Source organism: Sceloporus occidentalis, unplaced genomic scaffold (genome assembly GCF_023333645.1).
Source record: "Sceloporus occidentalis isolate IW3139 unplaced genomic scaffold, rSceOcc1.0.p SCAF_1, whole genome shotgun sequence".
In the NCBI taxonomy this organism is placed as follows: Eukaryota; Metazoa; Chordata; class Lepidosauria; order Squamata; family Phrynosomatidae; genus Sceloporus; species Sceloporus occidentalis.
The window spans coordinates 282034983-282051707 of record NW_028316981.1 but is presented as its reverse complement, the minus strand read 5'-3'; the positions used below and the strand labels follow the sequence as shown (position 1 = coordinate 282051707).

Here is a 16725-nt window from a genome sequence, read left to right as displayed (position 1 = left end):
CTCAAACTACTTATTTTAATAAGACTGCGTTCCAGCACATTGAAACACTGTTCTGACATTAAACACCACCATGTTTAACCATGCTGAGATCATGAGTGGCGTTCAAATTAACATCTGCACATAGTCATATGTTCTTGAATAGGAAAATGGCAGTGATCTTTTCTAAGTTGGGATACCCCGTTAGAAAAAAAGTAGTTTCAGTGGCTGGGAGATCCAGTCCGATGAATTTTCTGGTTTTTTTTTCGGGGGGGGGGGGGGGTTAGGTATTTGATGGCTTTCAAAAAAGCAACAGCAACAACAACAACATTCATAGTGCTGTAGTGGAAGAGATAGAAATCCTTATTTACATTAACTTCTTAGACTAGCTTCAAATAGCCTTGATACTTGAAACTATAATCTTAAATGGTGGCACAGATACTCTCATTAAACTATTTGTACAAAATATTGTATACATTTTCATTACGAAGGCACTAGGTTGTTAATTTTGTTGTTGTTCTTGTGTGCCTTCAAGTCATATCTGATTTATGATGACCCTATCTCAGAGATATTTTTGGCAAGTTTCTTCAGAGTGGGAATTGCTAGATATTAATTTACTTGGTAAACAATGTCCAGAAATATACTGTCGGGGTTTAAGAAAATCTTTCATTAATCTGTATTTCCTCTTTGTGAATTGGAATACGAAAAATTTGTAAAAGTACTGAGTGCATCGTGCACAAAATTAAATTCATACTCTGATAACATTATGCAAAAATGTCTCACTTCAGACTGGGATGGAGGGGATAAGGTGATTGGAATGGGATGTGAAGCTGCCCTGTGTCTTTCTCCATAGTTCTTTGGATGTTTTGTGTGAAAATGGTACATATAGAGATAGGAAGGTTGAAAAGCCTCAGAAGGATAAGTGGAGGGACTACGTGCTGGAAATATTAATTTGAGCTTTTAAAAAAGATCAGTGTGGTAGTGTTCCAAACTTGTGTACTCCTCCATATATTCTTTTCATCAAGCTTTTCTTGATTTGCCTATAGTTCTGCACTGCAATAATAGTCCTGCAGAGGGAGAATAAATACAAGTATTATTACCAGGTATTGCTATCTGAGGCCGAAATACCCTAAAGGCATCCGATCCTGTCAGATTTTGGAAACTAAGCAAGGTTAGCCCTAATTAGTATTTGGATGGAAGACTGCCAATGAATGCCAGGTGCTGTTGGCTATATTTCGGAAGACCAAACCACCTCTGAGTATTCTTGCCTAAGAAAACCCTAGGAAATTCATGGGGTTGCCATAGGCTGACAGGTGGCTTGAAAGCACCTGGCTAGTTTCTTTCTCTCCTCACAAATGTGAAACAAGTTGGAGTCTGGTCAAATTTGGAGCCCCTCTCCAAAGCAGCAGCCATTGGAGACCCCTCTGATAAAATGGGAAGATAGATCTATTAGTTCCTCCCCTACCCTAGAGGATTTTTATAAACACAAAACCTTAAATATCAAAAGCTTTGCAAAACCCTCACACTTTCTGAAATCTACACAAAACAGCTTCAGTTCTGGTAGCTTTGTGGGAAATACCCTTTACTTCAGGGAGCACTGAAATATGACCAGAGTAGACTAATTTGAGTGGTCTTTAAGGGTAATGAACAGCTTCAGTACTTGAAATACAACATATTGTCTCTTGCACTTGGCTCTGTATACATCAGGGTATGGGATGGAAAATTTTGCAGGATGCTTTACTTTTCTGTGGAAAATCTATAGATACAGATATATCTACATCTGTCCTTAGTTGTCTGTGTTGTTCTACTACAGTCAGTCCTTCAGTGAAATAGAAAGTTCCTACTAGTTCTACAGAATCAGATTTTTCTCAGATTTTTTTCTTGAAACTGATAAGAGATTGAGTGATTGCATCTGAAGGAACTATAGTTATACTGTTCATATAAGATATATCATGTATACCTCTCTTTAGGTATGTGCCCCCCAAATAGTGTTCTTTCTGGTGTGGTCATTTTTTGTTAAATATAAGAGAAGTATATGCTGTTCTCTTTGCATTATTACAAATATTCCAATAAAATAATTTTCTACATAAAATGTTGAATGTGTTTGAATATAACATTTAAACCAAATGTGCTAAAGCTGAGAACGTTATTCAGAGCTTTTCCCAGAAACCCACATCACTATTACACATTAAAGTAGAATTTTATTTATATCGATCGATCGATAGATATGTCTTCTATCAGAATACTTTTGTTCACTCTTAAATTGTATTCTTATATCTAAAAATTATATCATGCATACATACAAACTGAATCAGAAATCTAAAATGCTCATGGGTGGCTGAGATAAGTGATGCTTTTGCTGTCATCTTGGAGGGTTTTTTTGGATATATTGATGGGAAAGAATATTATTATTATTGGTATGATGGAACAGATACTGGAACAATGTGGGATGTCTGAATAATATCTCAAGATCTGTTATAATTCATTGTATATTTTCTGTTCAAAAGTTGTGCCTGATGGTTACATTGTTTACTGAATGTAGTTACTGTGTATTTCATATAATTTATGGTGATGTGTAGATTGTGCTATAGTAGAATTATATTCTAGGCTTGTTGTTCAAATAAAATAAAGTGTTGCTGTCCCCGTTAACAATACAAGGACATTGCTTGTCCTTGGAGGTATGGCCTGTGGAGCCTGATTTGATAGTCCATATATCTTTCTTCTCATACTATCTGAAGACTTGGACTATGGTTGTATCCACATTGCAGAATTAAAGCAGTTTGATACCACTTTAACTGCTTTGACTCTCTCCTACAGGATCCTGGGATTTGTAGTGTGGTGAGGTTGTCAGCCTGACCTGTCAGAGTTCTGGTGCCTCACTGAACAACAAATCCCAGGATTCTGTAGCATGGAGTCAAACTACTTTAATTCTGCAGTGTGGATGCACCCTTTGTGAACCTAACACTGTCAATCCCCTATCCCACCCTCCACATTAAAAAAAAACCTGTTTCCTGATGAAGGAACTTTGATATATTTTTGCTTGATTTAATGAATGCATTATCACAATATGGACTCATTTTCAGTTGGGGAAGTACATGTGCTTCTGGACTATATTAGTGCAGATTGAGGCTCCATATAGAAGATAAAATAATAGCAAAAAGGGTTTTCTCAGTGATTTGTTAATTATTATATATGTAGTAACACCTGCCTTTCATTCCCATGGAGAGCATTCGGCTCTATGCATCTGCAACTGGAATCTGAAGTTGTGTAGCCTCAACATGGGTTCAGCCCCTCCAACTAGGCCAGTGTCAGTCATAAATATTCCTTGGTTTTCTCTGTTTTATCCTATTTAAAAATAGAAGAGAAGGCACCGCATGGTCCATGCATATGAAACCAGATTGTGGAATTATTTTATCTGTGACATTATCAAGCTCTCTCATTTTGATCTCTTAATGGTGTTACAACAAATCCCCTATCTGTAATGGAATTAGTCATTAATCTTACTACTGAGCTCGAATTTTTTTTCTGTTGCCAGCCAGCCTCTAATATATATCTCTATTTCTCTATAGATGATAACAATCAATATCTTTGTTTGATGTTCTTGGATATAGGGCAAGATATAAATATTTAAATAAATAAATAAATATATTTAAAAGGACAATAATGTAGCTTTCAGTAGCACTGACTGTATCCTTCTTGAGTTTGGTGCACAGTGGTTTTCAGTGGTTCCATTTTTGCTTGGATTGTTGGTTTCATTATTGGATCCTACTTTGTATGAGGATGTTTGGTTTTAAAAGAATAATGTCTTCAGTTTCCAGTGGAGCATAGGTAAAAAGGAAAATGCCCTACGCCAGTGATCCACAGACCCCCAGGGGGGCTATGATCTCCACACAACAGATCTACAAAGGCTTGAAGAAATGTTATGAACCCTCAGGTGGAAGGCTGGAAAGCCCTGGAATGGAAGGAGAAGGAAGAATATGATGAGAAGGAATGTGGGGGAGAGGAGAGATGGCAGCACCTCCAGCTTCATATGTCTTTGTGTAACCAGATAGAGGACTGGTTGGGACGATGGGCATTTACAGTTTCTATGACCCTTTATGCCCTGTGGGCACCTGCCTTGTGGGTGGTACCTTCCCCGGGGCCTCTAACTCTCCATTTTCACCTCCCTAAGTACTTGTCAGGCTTAACCTCACACTGAAAAGTGGAGGGTGAAAGAGAGAAGTAAGATGGAGAGGAGAAGAGAGAAAGCTGCAACCCTTCCACCAGCTCAAGCAGTAACAACACAGCCCTGCCTACCTCTGTCTCCCTCTTGCCTCTGCCTTCCTGGCCCTCCTTGCCTTGGCCAGTTTTATTATTATATTATATTATTATGGATAAAGTTAAATAATAATAAAATATTGATCTGGAAGGCTTTAGTAAAATATATGGCTGGCATGGTTATCTATGGTACAGAAGAACTGAAGTAAATAAAGAAATCAAGGATCATATAGTCAGAAGATCCCTACTAACAATTTGGAACAAAATTAAATTCAAATTTTACAACCAACTACCAGCCTGGCTTCACTTACCCTCAAGAAGCATGGAACATTGGATTAACAAGAAAATTGAAAAAGCCAATACTACAATACAAAAATATAATCAAATGGGATGGAATGAAACCAACTTTAAAGACAAACAAGGAATTAGATAATGATGGTTTTATATGTCCCTGGTTTCCTTATTGACAGATCTGTGAAAGATTTAAAATAGACAAAAAATAAGAAAACTTCAACAAAAAAGAGACTGAACTAGATAAAATCTTAATAAAATCAGAGAAGTCTACAATTTCAAAATTATATAAGATCTTCCTGAAAACATGAAACTATAAAAGAAAGTTCTATCAAATGGGCAAAAAATATAGGCCATACAATCAGTTTGGAAAAATGGGAAAAGGCATGGGGCCAAGATCTTAGATTTGTACTCTCTATGGATATAAAAGAAAATTATTATAAGATGCTACACCGGTGGTATTATTAAATCAACTGGCTAAAATTTTAAAAAGTTGGAAAAAGCAAATGTTGGAAGTGTAACAAACAGGAGGGAACACTTTTCATATTTGGTGGACATGCCCTTTAGCAAATACATTTTGGAAGAATATACACAATACAATGCAAACAATATTACAAATTCAAATCAAGTTCAAGCCGGAAAGTTTTCTGCTAAATATTAGAGAAGAAAGAGAAGAAAGAAAATATGTAAAATGTGTGATTAAGCAGCAAGATTAACGTATGCAAAGAAATGGAAACAAAAAGAAATGCCAACTCTAGATGAATGGCTAAGGAAAAGTCTTGATATGATAGACCTAGATAGATTGACTATGCTAATAAATGGAAATTGGAAAGAAGGATGGAATAAGGACCGGGAACTTCTTAATAAATTTTGTAAAAACTGATAATGTAAATAATACAATATAAAGAATTATATATATGGTATAAATTATTAAGGGCTAGATACCATCAAAGGTTGCTGCTATAAAGACATTGATCAGATATATTGTAAAGAAGAAAAAGAATAGGAATTGCAGAATCTCATCTTTTTCTATAAGAGGTTGAATTAAATTAAAATTATCTCTGTTCAAAAACTTCACATGTATTTAATAGCACCGATAAAAGGACAGAACCTCAAATCAAAATATTATTTAACATGTAACCAAAAGGTAGAAAGATATGAATTAAGATGTACAGACAACATTTATTTAAAACTAATATGAGTGACACATGGATAAATGAAATAAACTTTATAAAGAAAGAATGTTGAACCAACCAGGCTCAAGCAAGAACCAAACGAATTGAATCAATATGACAAAGTGAAGGGGAGGGAATGGTGTATAATTTAAAAATCATACAGGATACAGTAGAAATACATTGTTAAGGGAATATCAAAGACAGAAATGAAGATGTAAATATAAGCAATATATAACAATGCAAATTTATATGTATAATTGAGAGCTATAATAATAATAATAATAATAATAATAATAATAATAATAATAAGCAATTGGCTAAAACATTTGACTAACTTTTTCAAGACAATGTTGTTCTCCAAAGCTAGCAGGAAAGCATAGTGTCATCTAAAAGTTCCTATGAAATAGCTTCAGTTCTAAATAAACACTTTTATGTACAATAATGAATGGGAAAACAGGTGCTGTTTTACATAATTCATAGTTTTGATGAATATTATTATTCTCCTTTTCACAGAATGTTGGCTTTGAAAGCTCAGGGAAGAAGTAGCAGGGAGAACAACGTAACCCAGTGGTAAGTACTGGCCATTTAACTCATCAAATTATTTAAAATTTAAGTTTCAATCACTGGGCTTTATTTATTTTTTGCTGGAATAATTGGAATAGTTTTAGATGTTAATTAAAGTGTTAGGATTTCTTTTAATGTACATATAGCTATAAAAAACAAACAAGAAATAAAAAACCCTATTTGTTCCTTTTGGTATCCCATTGTGCATGTCAAATGTTAACAGTACTTTGTTTTCAAAAAGATAAGTTTCAGTTATCCTCCCTCAACCTCCTGGTTTCCATTACCCTAAGCATTACCTCAAGATTATCAATCAACAAACACAGCAGAAAGAAAAAATAAAAGGAAGAGAGGTGAGCTGAGCTATAAACACAATTAGGGGAGCCTACGTTTTTGCAATAATTTTAGGAGTATTATTAATTATAATTCTAGCCTTTCATTGGTATTAAATATCACACATCCCTTGATGACCTTGGGTCTCTTCCCCAAGTTTCTATGCGTGGATAGCTCTCTGCTTTCCAGTGCTGTAATGTTTGGCTACTACAGGTCCACAGTTGTAAAATATACTGTAATGATTTTCAATGTTAATAAATAAAATAAAATAAAACTTTTATTTTTATCCTGCTTTTCTGTGACGAGACAATCAAAGCGGCTCACAACATATTAAAATATCCACATTTACAAAATTATGTCCCAAATTCCCCCCCTTAAAACAGTATTAAACATGTTACAATTAAAATATCTGTTAAAAACACAATTTAAAAAAAACACAAATTGATGGTTTGTATTCAAAAACTGAGAAGAGTTGTAAATCTTCAAGCTGTGTCATTAACAAAATTAATTTTGCTGTTACCCTACTCTAAAACAAAACTGTGATCTAGGTGAGCCATAATACATGGATACATTGCCCATCTAATTTAAATTTTGTGTTATTCATAGTTAAGAATGGTTTGGATGTGTGTATTTTGGCTTCTTACACTCACCTATGCATGAGTGTACTGTCCTTAACTGCACCTTTCCTTCTCCCTTTTAAGTGCACAAAAATGCAATACTTCCTCGGTTAAGTAACCATAGATTATGTTATACCTACTTAATGAACACCTAGGACTAGTAGTAACCCAGAAAACTTGAATCTTAAACCAGAGCTTGAAGTTGGTCTAAAACCTTTTCTTGATTTGATCCTAATAACCATAATATCACAGTTTATACAGAATGGGAAGCTATGGATAATCAACCCAACAAATATGAACTGTAGCATTGTCTAAAGCAATGGTTCTCAACTTTCCTAATGCCACAACCCTTTAATACAGATCCTCATGTTGTGGTGATCCCAAACTAACGGTCTCAGTTCCTAAGATAACTGGAAATTTCTGTTTTCCGATGATCTTAGGCGACCCCTGTGAAAGAGTCATTCGACTCTGAAAGGGATCACAACTCACAGGTCTAAAGAGAGGGAGAATGGAGTGTCCAAGTACAACTCCCATCTTTTTTCTCTTTAATAAACCAAGATATGTACATGGAAACTAGGTTAAGTAGCTATGCTCTTAACATTCAAATTATTTTCACCATGAGTAAAAGCATAGTTGGCTGGTTGGTTTCTGTTTGTCTCAGTTGAAAGAGTACAGCAGTTACATGAAAGGTCTTTTCTGCTCAGGGATAGTTTCATTCAGGAAAAGGTATGAGTAAGCTCAGAATACACTTTGAGATTTGGTGAACTTTCACATACTTCCACGCTTTTCTTTAAATACTTTTTTTGTGCTTGCTAATGGACATGGCACAAATATTTTTTGCAACTTCCTGAGCCTGTTACTGTTTTTTAACAAGCTGTTTTTCTCTCATTCCATAACAGTGCCTGAAAATGACAACAAAGAGGAACTTGTTTGTGAGGTTGGTGCCATGCCGCTGTTTACGTGGTGAAGAGGAAACTGTTACTGCACTTGATTATTCTCACTGCAGCCTGGAACAGGTGCCTAAGGAAATTTTTACTTTTGAAAAGACTCTGGAGGAACTCTATCTAGATGCTAATCAAATTGAAGAGCTTCCAAAGGTATGCTGGGTTTTAATTTGTGTGTATGTGTGTGAGACTGTCTGTGTAAGAGAGAGAAGGGGAACATTTCCACGCATCTCTGTGTATAAAGGCAAGGTTGAGTCTCCCTCATCCAGAATTCCAAGACATTCAAAAAAACAAAAGGGAGGTTAAGATAGTGACACCTTTGCTTTCTGATGGTTCAGTGTACACTTTGTTTCATGTAAAAAAGTATTAAAAATATTGTAAAAAATTACCTTCAGGTTATGTGTACAGGGTAAGGTGTATATGGAATGAATTTTGTTTTTGACTTGGGACACATTGCCAAGATATCTCATTATGTATGTATATACAAATATAGGTATTCCAAAATTCAAAAAATTCCAAAATCCCAAACACCTCTGGTCCCATTTCAGATAAGGGAGCCTAAACCTGTTTTGGGATAATTCGAGTAAGCTACTTTATATGGTTGTTTAAAGGACTAGTATAACATAATGGACACATTTGGATAAGAGAAGTGTACTGTACATGAGTACCATGCACTTCTATTATAAAGTGCCCCAAATAATCCATAGCGTGAACCTATGGTTTGTTTTTCAGATTTGTTTGGAAGAAACAAAGCAGAGAATGGGAGCTGCTAGCTCACATGATAATCTTTCTGTGCCTAGAAAATTATATATTTTTTCTTTGTGATCTCTGTACCTTACACAAATGGGCATCTTGCCACCACCAGCATGTTCAGAACAAAGTAGCCTTGAGGGGAGCCCTGCTCTATTCTCTCTTCCATGCAGTCCTGCCAGTGCTACTCCTCTCTTCAGTTTCTGTCTTTGTAAGAACAACCCCATTTGTAATGTTTTCATGCCTCTTTCACCAAGTACCTCCCCCCCCCTACTGTCATCTTCTTTCTGTCTTCAGTTTTTTTATTCACCATACTTTTCTTTATCTTTTTTCTTCACATATCCTTTCTAAAAATGCTTTAGCCTCATCTCAGGGATACAGCCTGTTTCCCACCCCTTTCTTTTATGGTCTCTACGGTCTCTTTTAATTCTGTTCTTGTGCCAGGCATATGACAGGCATGATAATTGTTTATATTACTTTGGTGAAGGACACATTTGGATAAAGAACACATTCACCTCACAAGCTCAGGGTATGATACATTTTCAGTAGTGGAGGATAAGCTTGGGGTCTGGTGTGGATCAGACCTGTGCGCCAGTCTTCAATTCTTGCAGTATCGCTCTTCCTTTAGCCTGTCATCTTAGGATTTGTCTCCATCATGTAGAGACCAATCTCCTTCATGGAGAGAATGCTCCTATTCATATAGAGACCAGACTTATACTATTTGCCATGAGAATATCAAGAGGATGACCATCTTTGGATCATACTATGATTACTGGTGCCATAACCCTTACTGACATGAACTTCCAAGGTCTTACCAGTCTTTTCTTCTTAGGCTTAGGATCATTACTGAGACTACTGTTGTCATATAGCTTTGCCATTATTTGTATTGGAATCAAGCTTTCATCTCAGCAGTTGAAATCTGTGAGGAGTACAGTCCTCTGACTTCATGTTCTCATCAGTCAACTGCAACAGTGTTAAGGCCTCCTCCACATTCAACCCTCCCTTTGCCTACTCCAACAATCCTGTCTCATCTATTTGAACTGCACTGATTCCATATATTAAGCTTCTGTTTGCATTCTCAGTTACACAGCCTTCAGTCTTGATGACTCAAGCTGCCTTGGTTTCTTCAGCTTTGGCATCAGTGCCTTCTCCTGCACAGAAACATTGCATTGCTTATTCTGATGATGACTCTGACTCATGGACCTCCTTGACCTCTGAAATCCTCTCCAAATCTGGTGTTTAAGGGCACTGATTCAATCTCACCAGTGGAAAGTCTTCACCCTTACACTGACTTAGTCGTGGGTATGACCAAATCTTTGGGGCTAGAAATTACTTTGGCACTATTTTCAGTTTCAGAAGCCATTTTTCAGAGGGTGGATACTCTACAATGGTACTGGTACTTCCACCTTCCACTGTTCCCAGAGGTTCTGTCCCACTCCATACATCAGATGTGTCACCCAGATATCAAGGCACTTGAATTCTTGGAAAATCAAGCCACACTAACTACAAAGTTAAATGTGGTTCTTCACGCTTTTTGGAAGCCTTCCATTAAAAGGTCTTAAGATTGCAAGTGGAAGAGGTTCTCCGACTTGCTGCTTCCAGGTTAGCAGAGGTGATGCCTGCTGCTGTCTCTATCATGGTGCAGCTCCTACCTATCTGTCATTGTTAAAAAGTTTCTGTGGGGTCTTGCTCACCTTTATTCTTTATTGGTATGTCTGGTAGTGCCATGATCCTATTGCTCATCTTACCACAATTGATGGTTAAACCAGCAAAGCCCTAAGCTTCTGTCAGCCTTCTTTATTAATCATGTAAGTGGTCTTCCTTATAGTCATTGAATCTGCTAGAAGCACCAGTGAATTGACTCCTCTTCGTTGTGATGAATTGGTCTTCTGTTTCCATAAGGACAGAATTAACCTTCATCCTGACATTACTTCCCTTCCCATATTTATACAGTATCTCATTTTAATTTTAAATATTGATCTTCTGGTCTTCTACCGGAATTCTGCATTTCTTTTGGAAGTTATCTTTCACTCATTAGATGTGCAAAGGACATTGGCTTTCTATCTGGGCAAGATTAATTTTTTATGCCAGTTGACCTGTCTCGTCTGTTGTTATGAGAGCTTTGTGGGTATTCCTGTGCCCACATGATGGCTTTCTAAATGTTGTACCTCCCATCCAATTTTCTTGTCCATGGTCTAAGAAACATGTGGTTCAAAATCAAAAATTTCATTCCGTCTTGGCTGTGGCAAACCCTACTGTGTTTTTATAATGTGTATCCATTCCTGAGTTGTGCAAGGGAGGCACATGGTCTGAACCATCCACATTTATTCATCGTTCTCTTTTGGACTCCAGAGCTTAGTTTGGTTGGGCAGTACTTTTGTGTCTCTTTCTGTGGCCTGGCATGCCAACTATGATAAGCTTGTTAGTCACCCATTTGTGTGAAGCTCAGAGATCACAAAGATGAAGAGCAGGTTGCTTGCATGTAACTGTTTCTTTAAGTATTATCTGTGCCCTTTCACCATCCTATCCTATTTTTCAGGTCCAGTGTTGTGCTGAAGATGGACCAATAAACTGAGTAGAGGAGTAGCATTGGTGGGATTGATACTGTATTGGTGGGATTGAGACTGAATAGAGCAGGGTTCCCATCAAGGCTATTCATCTCTCAAATATTCCAATAGAAGACCTCCATTTGTGTCAGGCATGGATGATCACTCAAAGAAACACAGTTACAGAAAAGCAACCTGTTCCTTCCCCACATGAATTTAAGTCATGTTCTTCTAAACATACCTTTGCCTGTACCTCTTCTCTTTCAATCATAGCACACTTTGTTGTGATCGTTTTTTGTGGGGTTTTCGGGCTATATGGCCATGTTCAAGACTGGAAGCCAAATCTTGTTTACTTTCAGGGTTTCCTCCTTCCTGTTGAAATTGTCCAGGTGTTTGTGGATTTCAGTGGCTTCCCTGTGATCCTGACATGGTAGTTGTTGGCATGGTCCAGAATTTCAGTGTTTTCAAGTGACATTTTATGTCCAGAATGGTTTATAACATGTTCTGCTACTTCAGATCTGGCTGTATTTCTGAACCATCTGAACAACATCCACCCTAACATCCAATTCAAAATGGAAAATGAAAACGAAAATTCACTGCTGTTCTTGGATGTCCTAATCATCCACAAACCGAACCAAAATTTGGGCCACACAATATACAGAAAACCTACACATATGGACAGATACCTGCACAAGAACTCCAACCATCACCCAGGACAAAAAAGAAGCACGATAAAAACACTGGTAGACCAGGCAAAACGGATCTGTGAACCCCACTTCTTGGAAGATGAACTGAAGCATCTGGACTGGGCTCTACAGACTAATGGTTATTCCAGTTCAGACATCAGAAGGGCTGCCAGACCCAGAAAAACCCAGATGAGGGAAGACAAACAACCATCCAAAGGGAAGGTATTTTTACCATACATCAAAGGAGTCACAGACAGATTAGGCAAAGCGGTGAAGAAAAGCACAACCTCCAAATGGTTTACAAACTGACGAAGAAAATCCAGCAAATGCTTTGCTCAGCCAAAGGCCAGAGAGACCCTCTCACAGCCGCAGGAGTTTACCGCATACCATGCAGCTGTGGACAAGTCTACATAGGGACCACCAAACGCAGTGTGCAAACAAGAATCAAGGAACATGAGAGACACTGCAGACTGGGCCAGCCAGAAAAATCAGCAGTAGCAGAACATGCCACAAACCATCCTGGGCATAAAATACTGTTTGAAAATTCTGGACCATGCCAACAACTACCATGTCAGGATGCACAGGGAAGCCATTGAAATCCACAAACACCTGGACAATTTCAACAGGAAAGAGGAAACCCTGAAAGTGAACAAGATTTGGTTTCCAGTCCTGAAAAAGCAAATAAGGACTTTCCCAGGGTCAGGGGCTTCCCAGCAGACAATGAGCACTAATCAAGCAGACATTAATCCTCCTTTGCATATCCTCCCACCTTGAAGCCTGTCATTAGCAACAAAACAATATATATATACAAATCACTCCTTCTTTCCCAGGGTGACACAGTATGTATATATATATACACACACACACACACATATATATATATACACACACACACCCAACTCTTTTCCAGGCAAGCATTCTCTGAAGATGCCAGCCACATATGCTGGTGAAACGTCAGGAAGAAACTCTTCTGGAACATGGCCACATAGCCCGAAAAACTCACAAAAAACTATGGATACTGGCCATGAAAGCCTTCAACTCCACATTTGTTGTGATATCTTTCAAAGATACAGATACTATGTTTGAACCAGGGGTGGAGAACCTCCAGCCCTCCACGTTCTGATGAACTACCATTCCCATCATGCCTTACCACCAGCCAAACTGAAGGAGGTTTTAGCCAGACTCATGAGGGCTTGGTTGTAGCTCCTCTACTTATGGTGATGTTACAACCAAACTCTCATAAGCCTGGCTAAAACTTTCTTCAGCTTGGCTGGTGGTGAGGCGTGATGGGAATGGTAGTTCATCAGAACCTGGAGGGCTGGAGGTTCTTCACCCTTTAAAACATGCATACTGAAAACATTTATCTAAACCTCAAAAGATCCTAAAGGCGTGGTATTTTTAAATTATATTCTCTGCATAACTTTTTAAAATTTAGTTCTGTACAAACTTAAAAACAGGACTATGTAATTGTTCCTTTTATAATAGTTATGTTTAAAAAGGAATTTTAGAATATTTTTTAGTTCTTTATGTTTTTTGGGGGCTGTGTGGCTGTGTTCTGGAAGAGTTTATTCCTGGTGTTTCACCTGCATCTGTGGCTGGCATCTTCAATCTCAAAGGTGCTACAAGATCTCTCTACATATTGATTGATGTAGGTGGACATAATAAGTGGACACTTATTTATGGTATGTGCTTTGACTTTTTGATTGTGACAAATGACCTCAAAATCATTCAGCACAGACAATAAGCATAGACCTTTATTAATTTGCTCATAATGGATATATATTGTTTTTGTCTCAATAGCAACTTTTTAATTGTCAGTCTCTGCACAAGTTGAGTTTGCCGGACAATGATCTGACAACATTGCCTGCATCCATAGCAAATCTCATTAACCTCAGGGAACTGGATGTCAGCAAGAATGGTAAGTTGTTTCTCTTGTTGCTGTCACAAGCACCAAAAGAGCATGGGTATATCAATGCATGTTCAGATTTTGTCCTCTGAAAATAATAAAGTTTATCACACAGGCCCTGGAATGGGCCTGTCACGTTACGAAAGGGAGCGGGATGGGAACGGGAGGCGGCATAGAACACATCTTACTGCAGAGGAGAACACCGCCGCAGCGAGAAGTTCCCATTCCATTCTGGATGTGTTCCCCAGGGGCCAATTTTTGGGAACTTAAGGGAAAACCCAGAACAAAAAGTATGTTTTTAAAATCCTGGACAAGGGGTAAAAACCCAAATTAGGTCTGGGTGTTGTGTAAACAGCCTGGACCTGATTCGGGGTTTTGGGGTGTGTAGTGTAAAAACATGCAGCTAGCCTGGCAGGAATTTGTCATATAAAGGTCATGTAGACAGACCCACTGTTACCTCTAAAATAGTTCTCTAGAATCTTACTGTGGTGCATTCAAGTTCATTGTTAAACTTGCTTTAAAATGTTCCTTTTAATTGTGTGAGCTTTCATTATAACAGAGCACCGTATGTACTCAACTATAAGTCGATCTCATGTATAAGTCGAGGGTGGATTTGGGGGCCAAAATTATGGATTTTGATATGACCCATGGATAAGTTGAGGGTAAAACTTAGGGGCATGTCACAGAGGATCTAAAGGATGAAGCAAAGAAGACAGTGCCAAAGAAGGTACAAAATTCCAGCAGGCATAAATGTTTGGGCTCATATTAAAGACAGAATACATGAGAGAATAGAGGAGGGTCAGTGCTTCCAGGACAAATTACACTCTTGCCTTTCACCAGGGAATAGCCCTATTTTTAATAAGAGTTAAAGTACAGTACTTACATTGACCTGTGGATAAGTCGACTCAGGTTTTTGGGGTCAGTTTTTTGATTAAAATTTCTAGACTTATACATGAATATATACAGCAGGGGTAGGCAACCTTTTTGAGCCGGGGGCCGGGTTGCTGTCCCTCAGGCGACTGGGGGGCCGAAGCCGGGGGGGTGGAGCTTCCACCCTCCGGGGCGGGGCTGTGTGCTGGGGGTGGAGCTTCCACCCTCCAGGAGCAGGGCCGCATGCCGGGGGCGGAGCTTCCACCCTCCGGTGGCCAGGCCTCCCCATTTTTGCTGGCTCCTGACGGGGCCCCAGGCCCTGTCAGAGACCGGCAAAAAAGCTGGGGGGGGCCTGCCAGCGCTGGAGGACCCCCTGGAGGGCCCCAGAGACGGCAACGGGCCTCCCAGAGGCCCCCTGCCGCCCTGGGACCCCTCCTGCAGGGCCCCAGGGACGGCAGCGAGCCTCCCAGAGGCCCCCTGCCACCCTGGGAGCCCTCCTGCAGGGCCCCAGAGATGGCAGCGGGCCCCGCAGAGGCCCCTGCCACCCTGGGAGCCCTCCTGCAGGGCCCCAGGGACGGCAGCGGGCCCCACAGAGGCCCCCTGCCGCCCTGGGAGCCCGCCTGGAGGGTCCCAGAGACGGCAGCGAGCCCCATAGAGGCCCCCTGCCGCCCTGGGAGCCCGCCTGGAGGGTCCCAGAGACGGCAGCGAGCCTCCCAGAGGCCCCCTGCCGCCCTGGGAGCCCTCCTGCAGGGCCCCAGAGATGGCAGCGGGCCCCGCAGAGGCCCCTGACACCCTGGGAGCCCACTTGGAGGGCCCCAGGGACGGCAGTGGGCCCCGCAGAGGCCCTCTGCCGCCCTGGGAGCCCTCCTGCAGGGCCCCAGGGACGGCAGCGGGCCCCGCAGAGGCCCCCTGCCGCCCTGGGAGCCCGCCTGGAGGGTCCCAGAGACGGCAGCGGGCCTCCTAGAGGCCCGCCGCCGGTGCTGCCGCTGCCGCGGCGGCCGCTCTGGGCGCCGCCATTTTGGGCGGCAAAATGGCGGCGAAGTCTCGCGAGACTTCGCTGCCATTTTGGGCGAAAAAATGGCGGCGCCCATAGCCCCAGAGGCCGCTATGGGCGCCGCCATTTTTTCGCCCAAAATGGTGGCGAAGTCTCGCGCGACCTCGCCGCCATTTTGCCGACCCCTGATATACAGTATATCTAATAAGGAAATGTGGAAATAGGATTTTTTTTAAAAAATTATTTAAATGTAACGATTGATCCCCCCTCATAGTAACTACTGTTTTCTTGCTTTGTCATATCTGCTTAGATCAGTGAACTATTAAGGTTTGTTATGCTGGCAAGCAGTGAAATTCACACCTTAGATCACACACACAAAGCCAGTTGATGGTCCTTTTGTGAATCCACTCCAGATAAACACAAGATATGTGATCTAGTTTCTGATATCTTAAAGAGTAAAAAAAAAGACTCTGTTTAAAGTCAGAGTTAAGGTTGAGAGGCAATGGCCACTAAAGCAAGAAATTAGAGAAGTGTCCCACCAAACAATAGTTCTATCTGAGGTTTGGTAGGTTTAGAAAAAGACAGTAACATTGGCCCTTTTGGTAAAAGGAAGAAGTGGTGTCTTGGACCTTTCATAAGGTGACAGGTCTGAAAGATAGAAATTGAACTGCAGCATCAGTGAACAGTAACTGTTAATAAAAGGATTTCCAAAAATGGAGGTAGGGAAAGGGCAAAGAATCCACCATTCTTTTGTATAGCAAAAATATGATGGAAACCTATAATCAGCCATAGGTATATAGTGTCTAGAACCAATGTGTG

General features: G+C 40.0%; 1 protein-coding gene across 3 annotated transcripts in view; it reads left to right on the top strand.

Moving 5' to 3' along the window:
- ERBIN (erbb2 interacting protein) overlaps nt 1–16725 on the top strand; it is a 116921-nt gene that overhangs the window by 33269 nt on the left and 66927 nt on the right. For all 3 annotated transcript variants that reach the window (XR_016277754.1, XM_089495035.1, XM_089495024.1), the window contains exons 2-4: nt 6213–6269; nt 8110–8307; nt 13937–14054. Coding sequence is in view for 2 of the 3 variants with exons in the window: in XM_089495035.1 (XP_089351161.1) it covers nt 8119–8307; nt 13937–14054 (307 nt within the window). In the remaining variant the exon portion in view is untranslated. The remainder of the gene's footprint in view (nt 1–6212; nt 6270–8109; nt 8308–13936; nt 14055–16725) is intronic.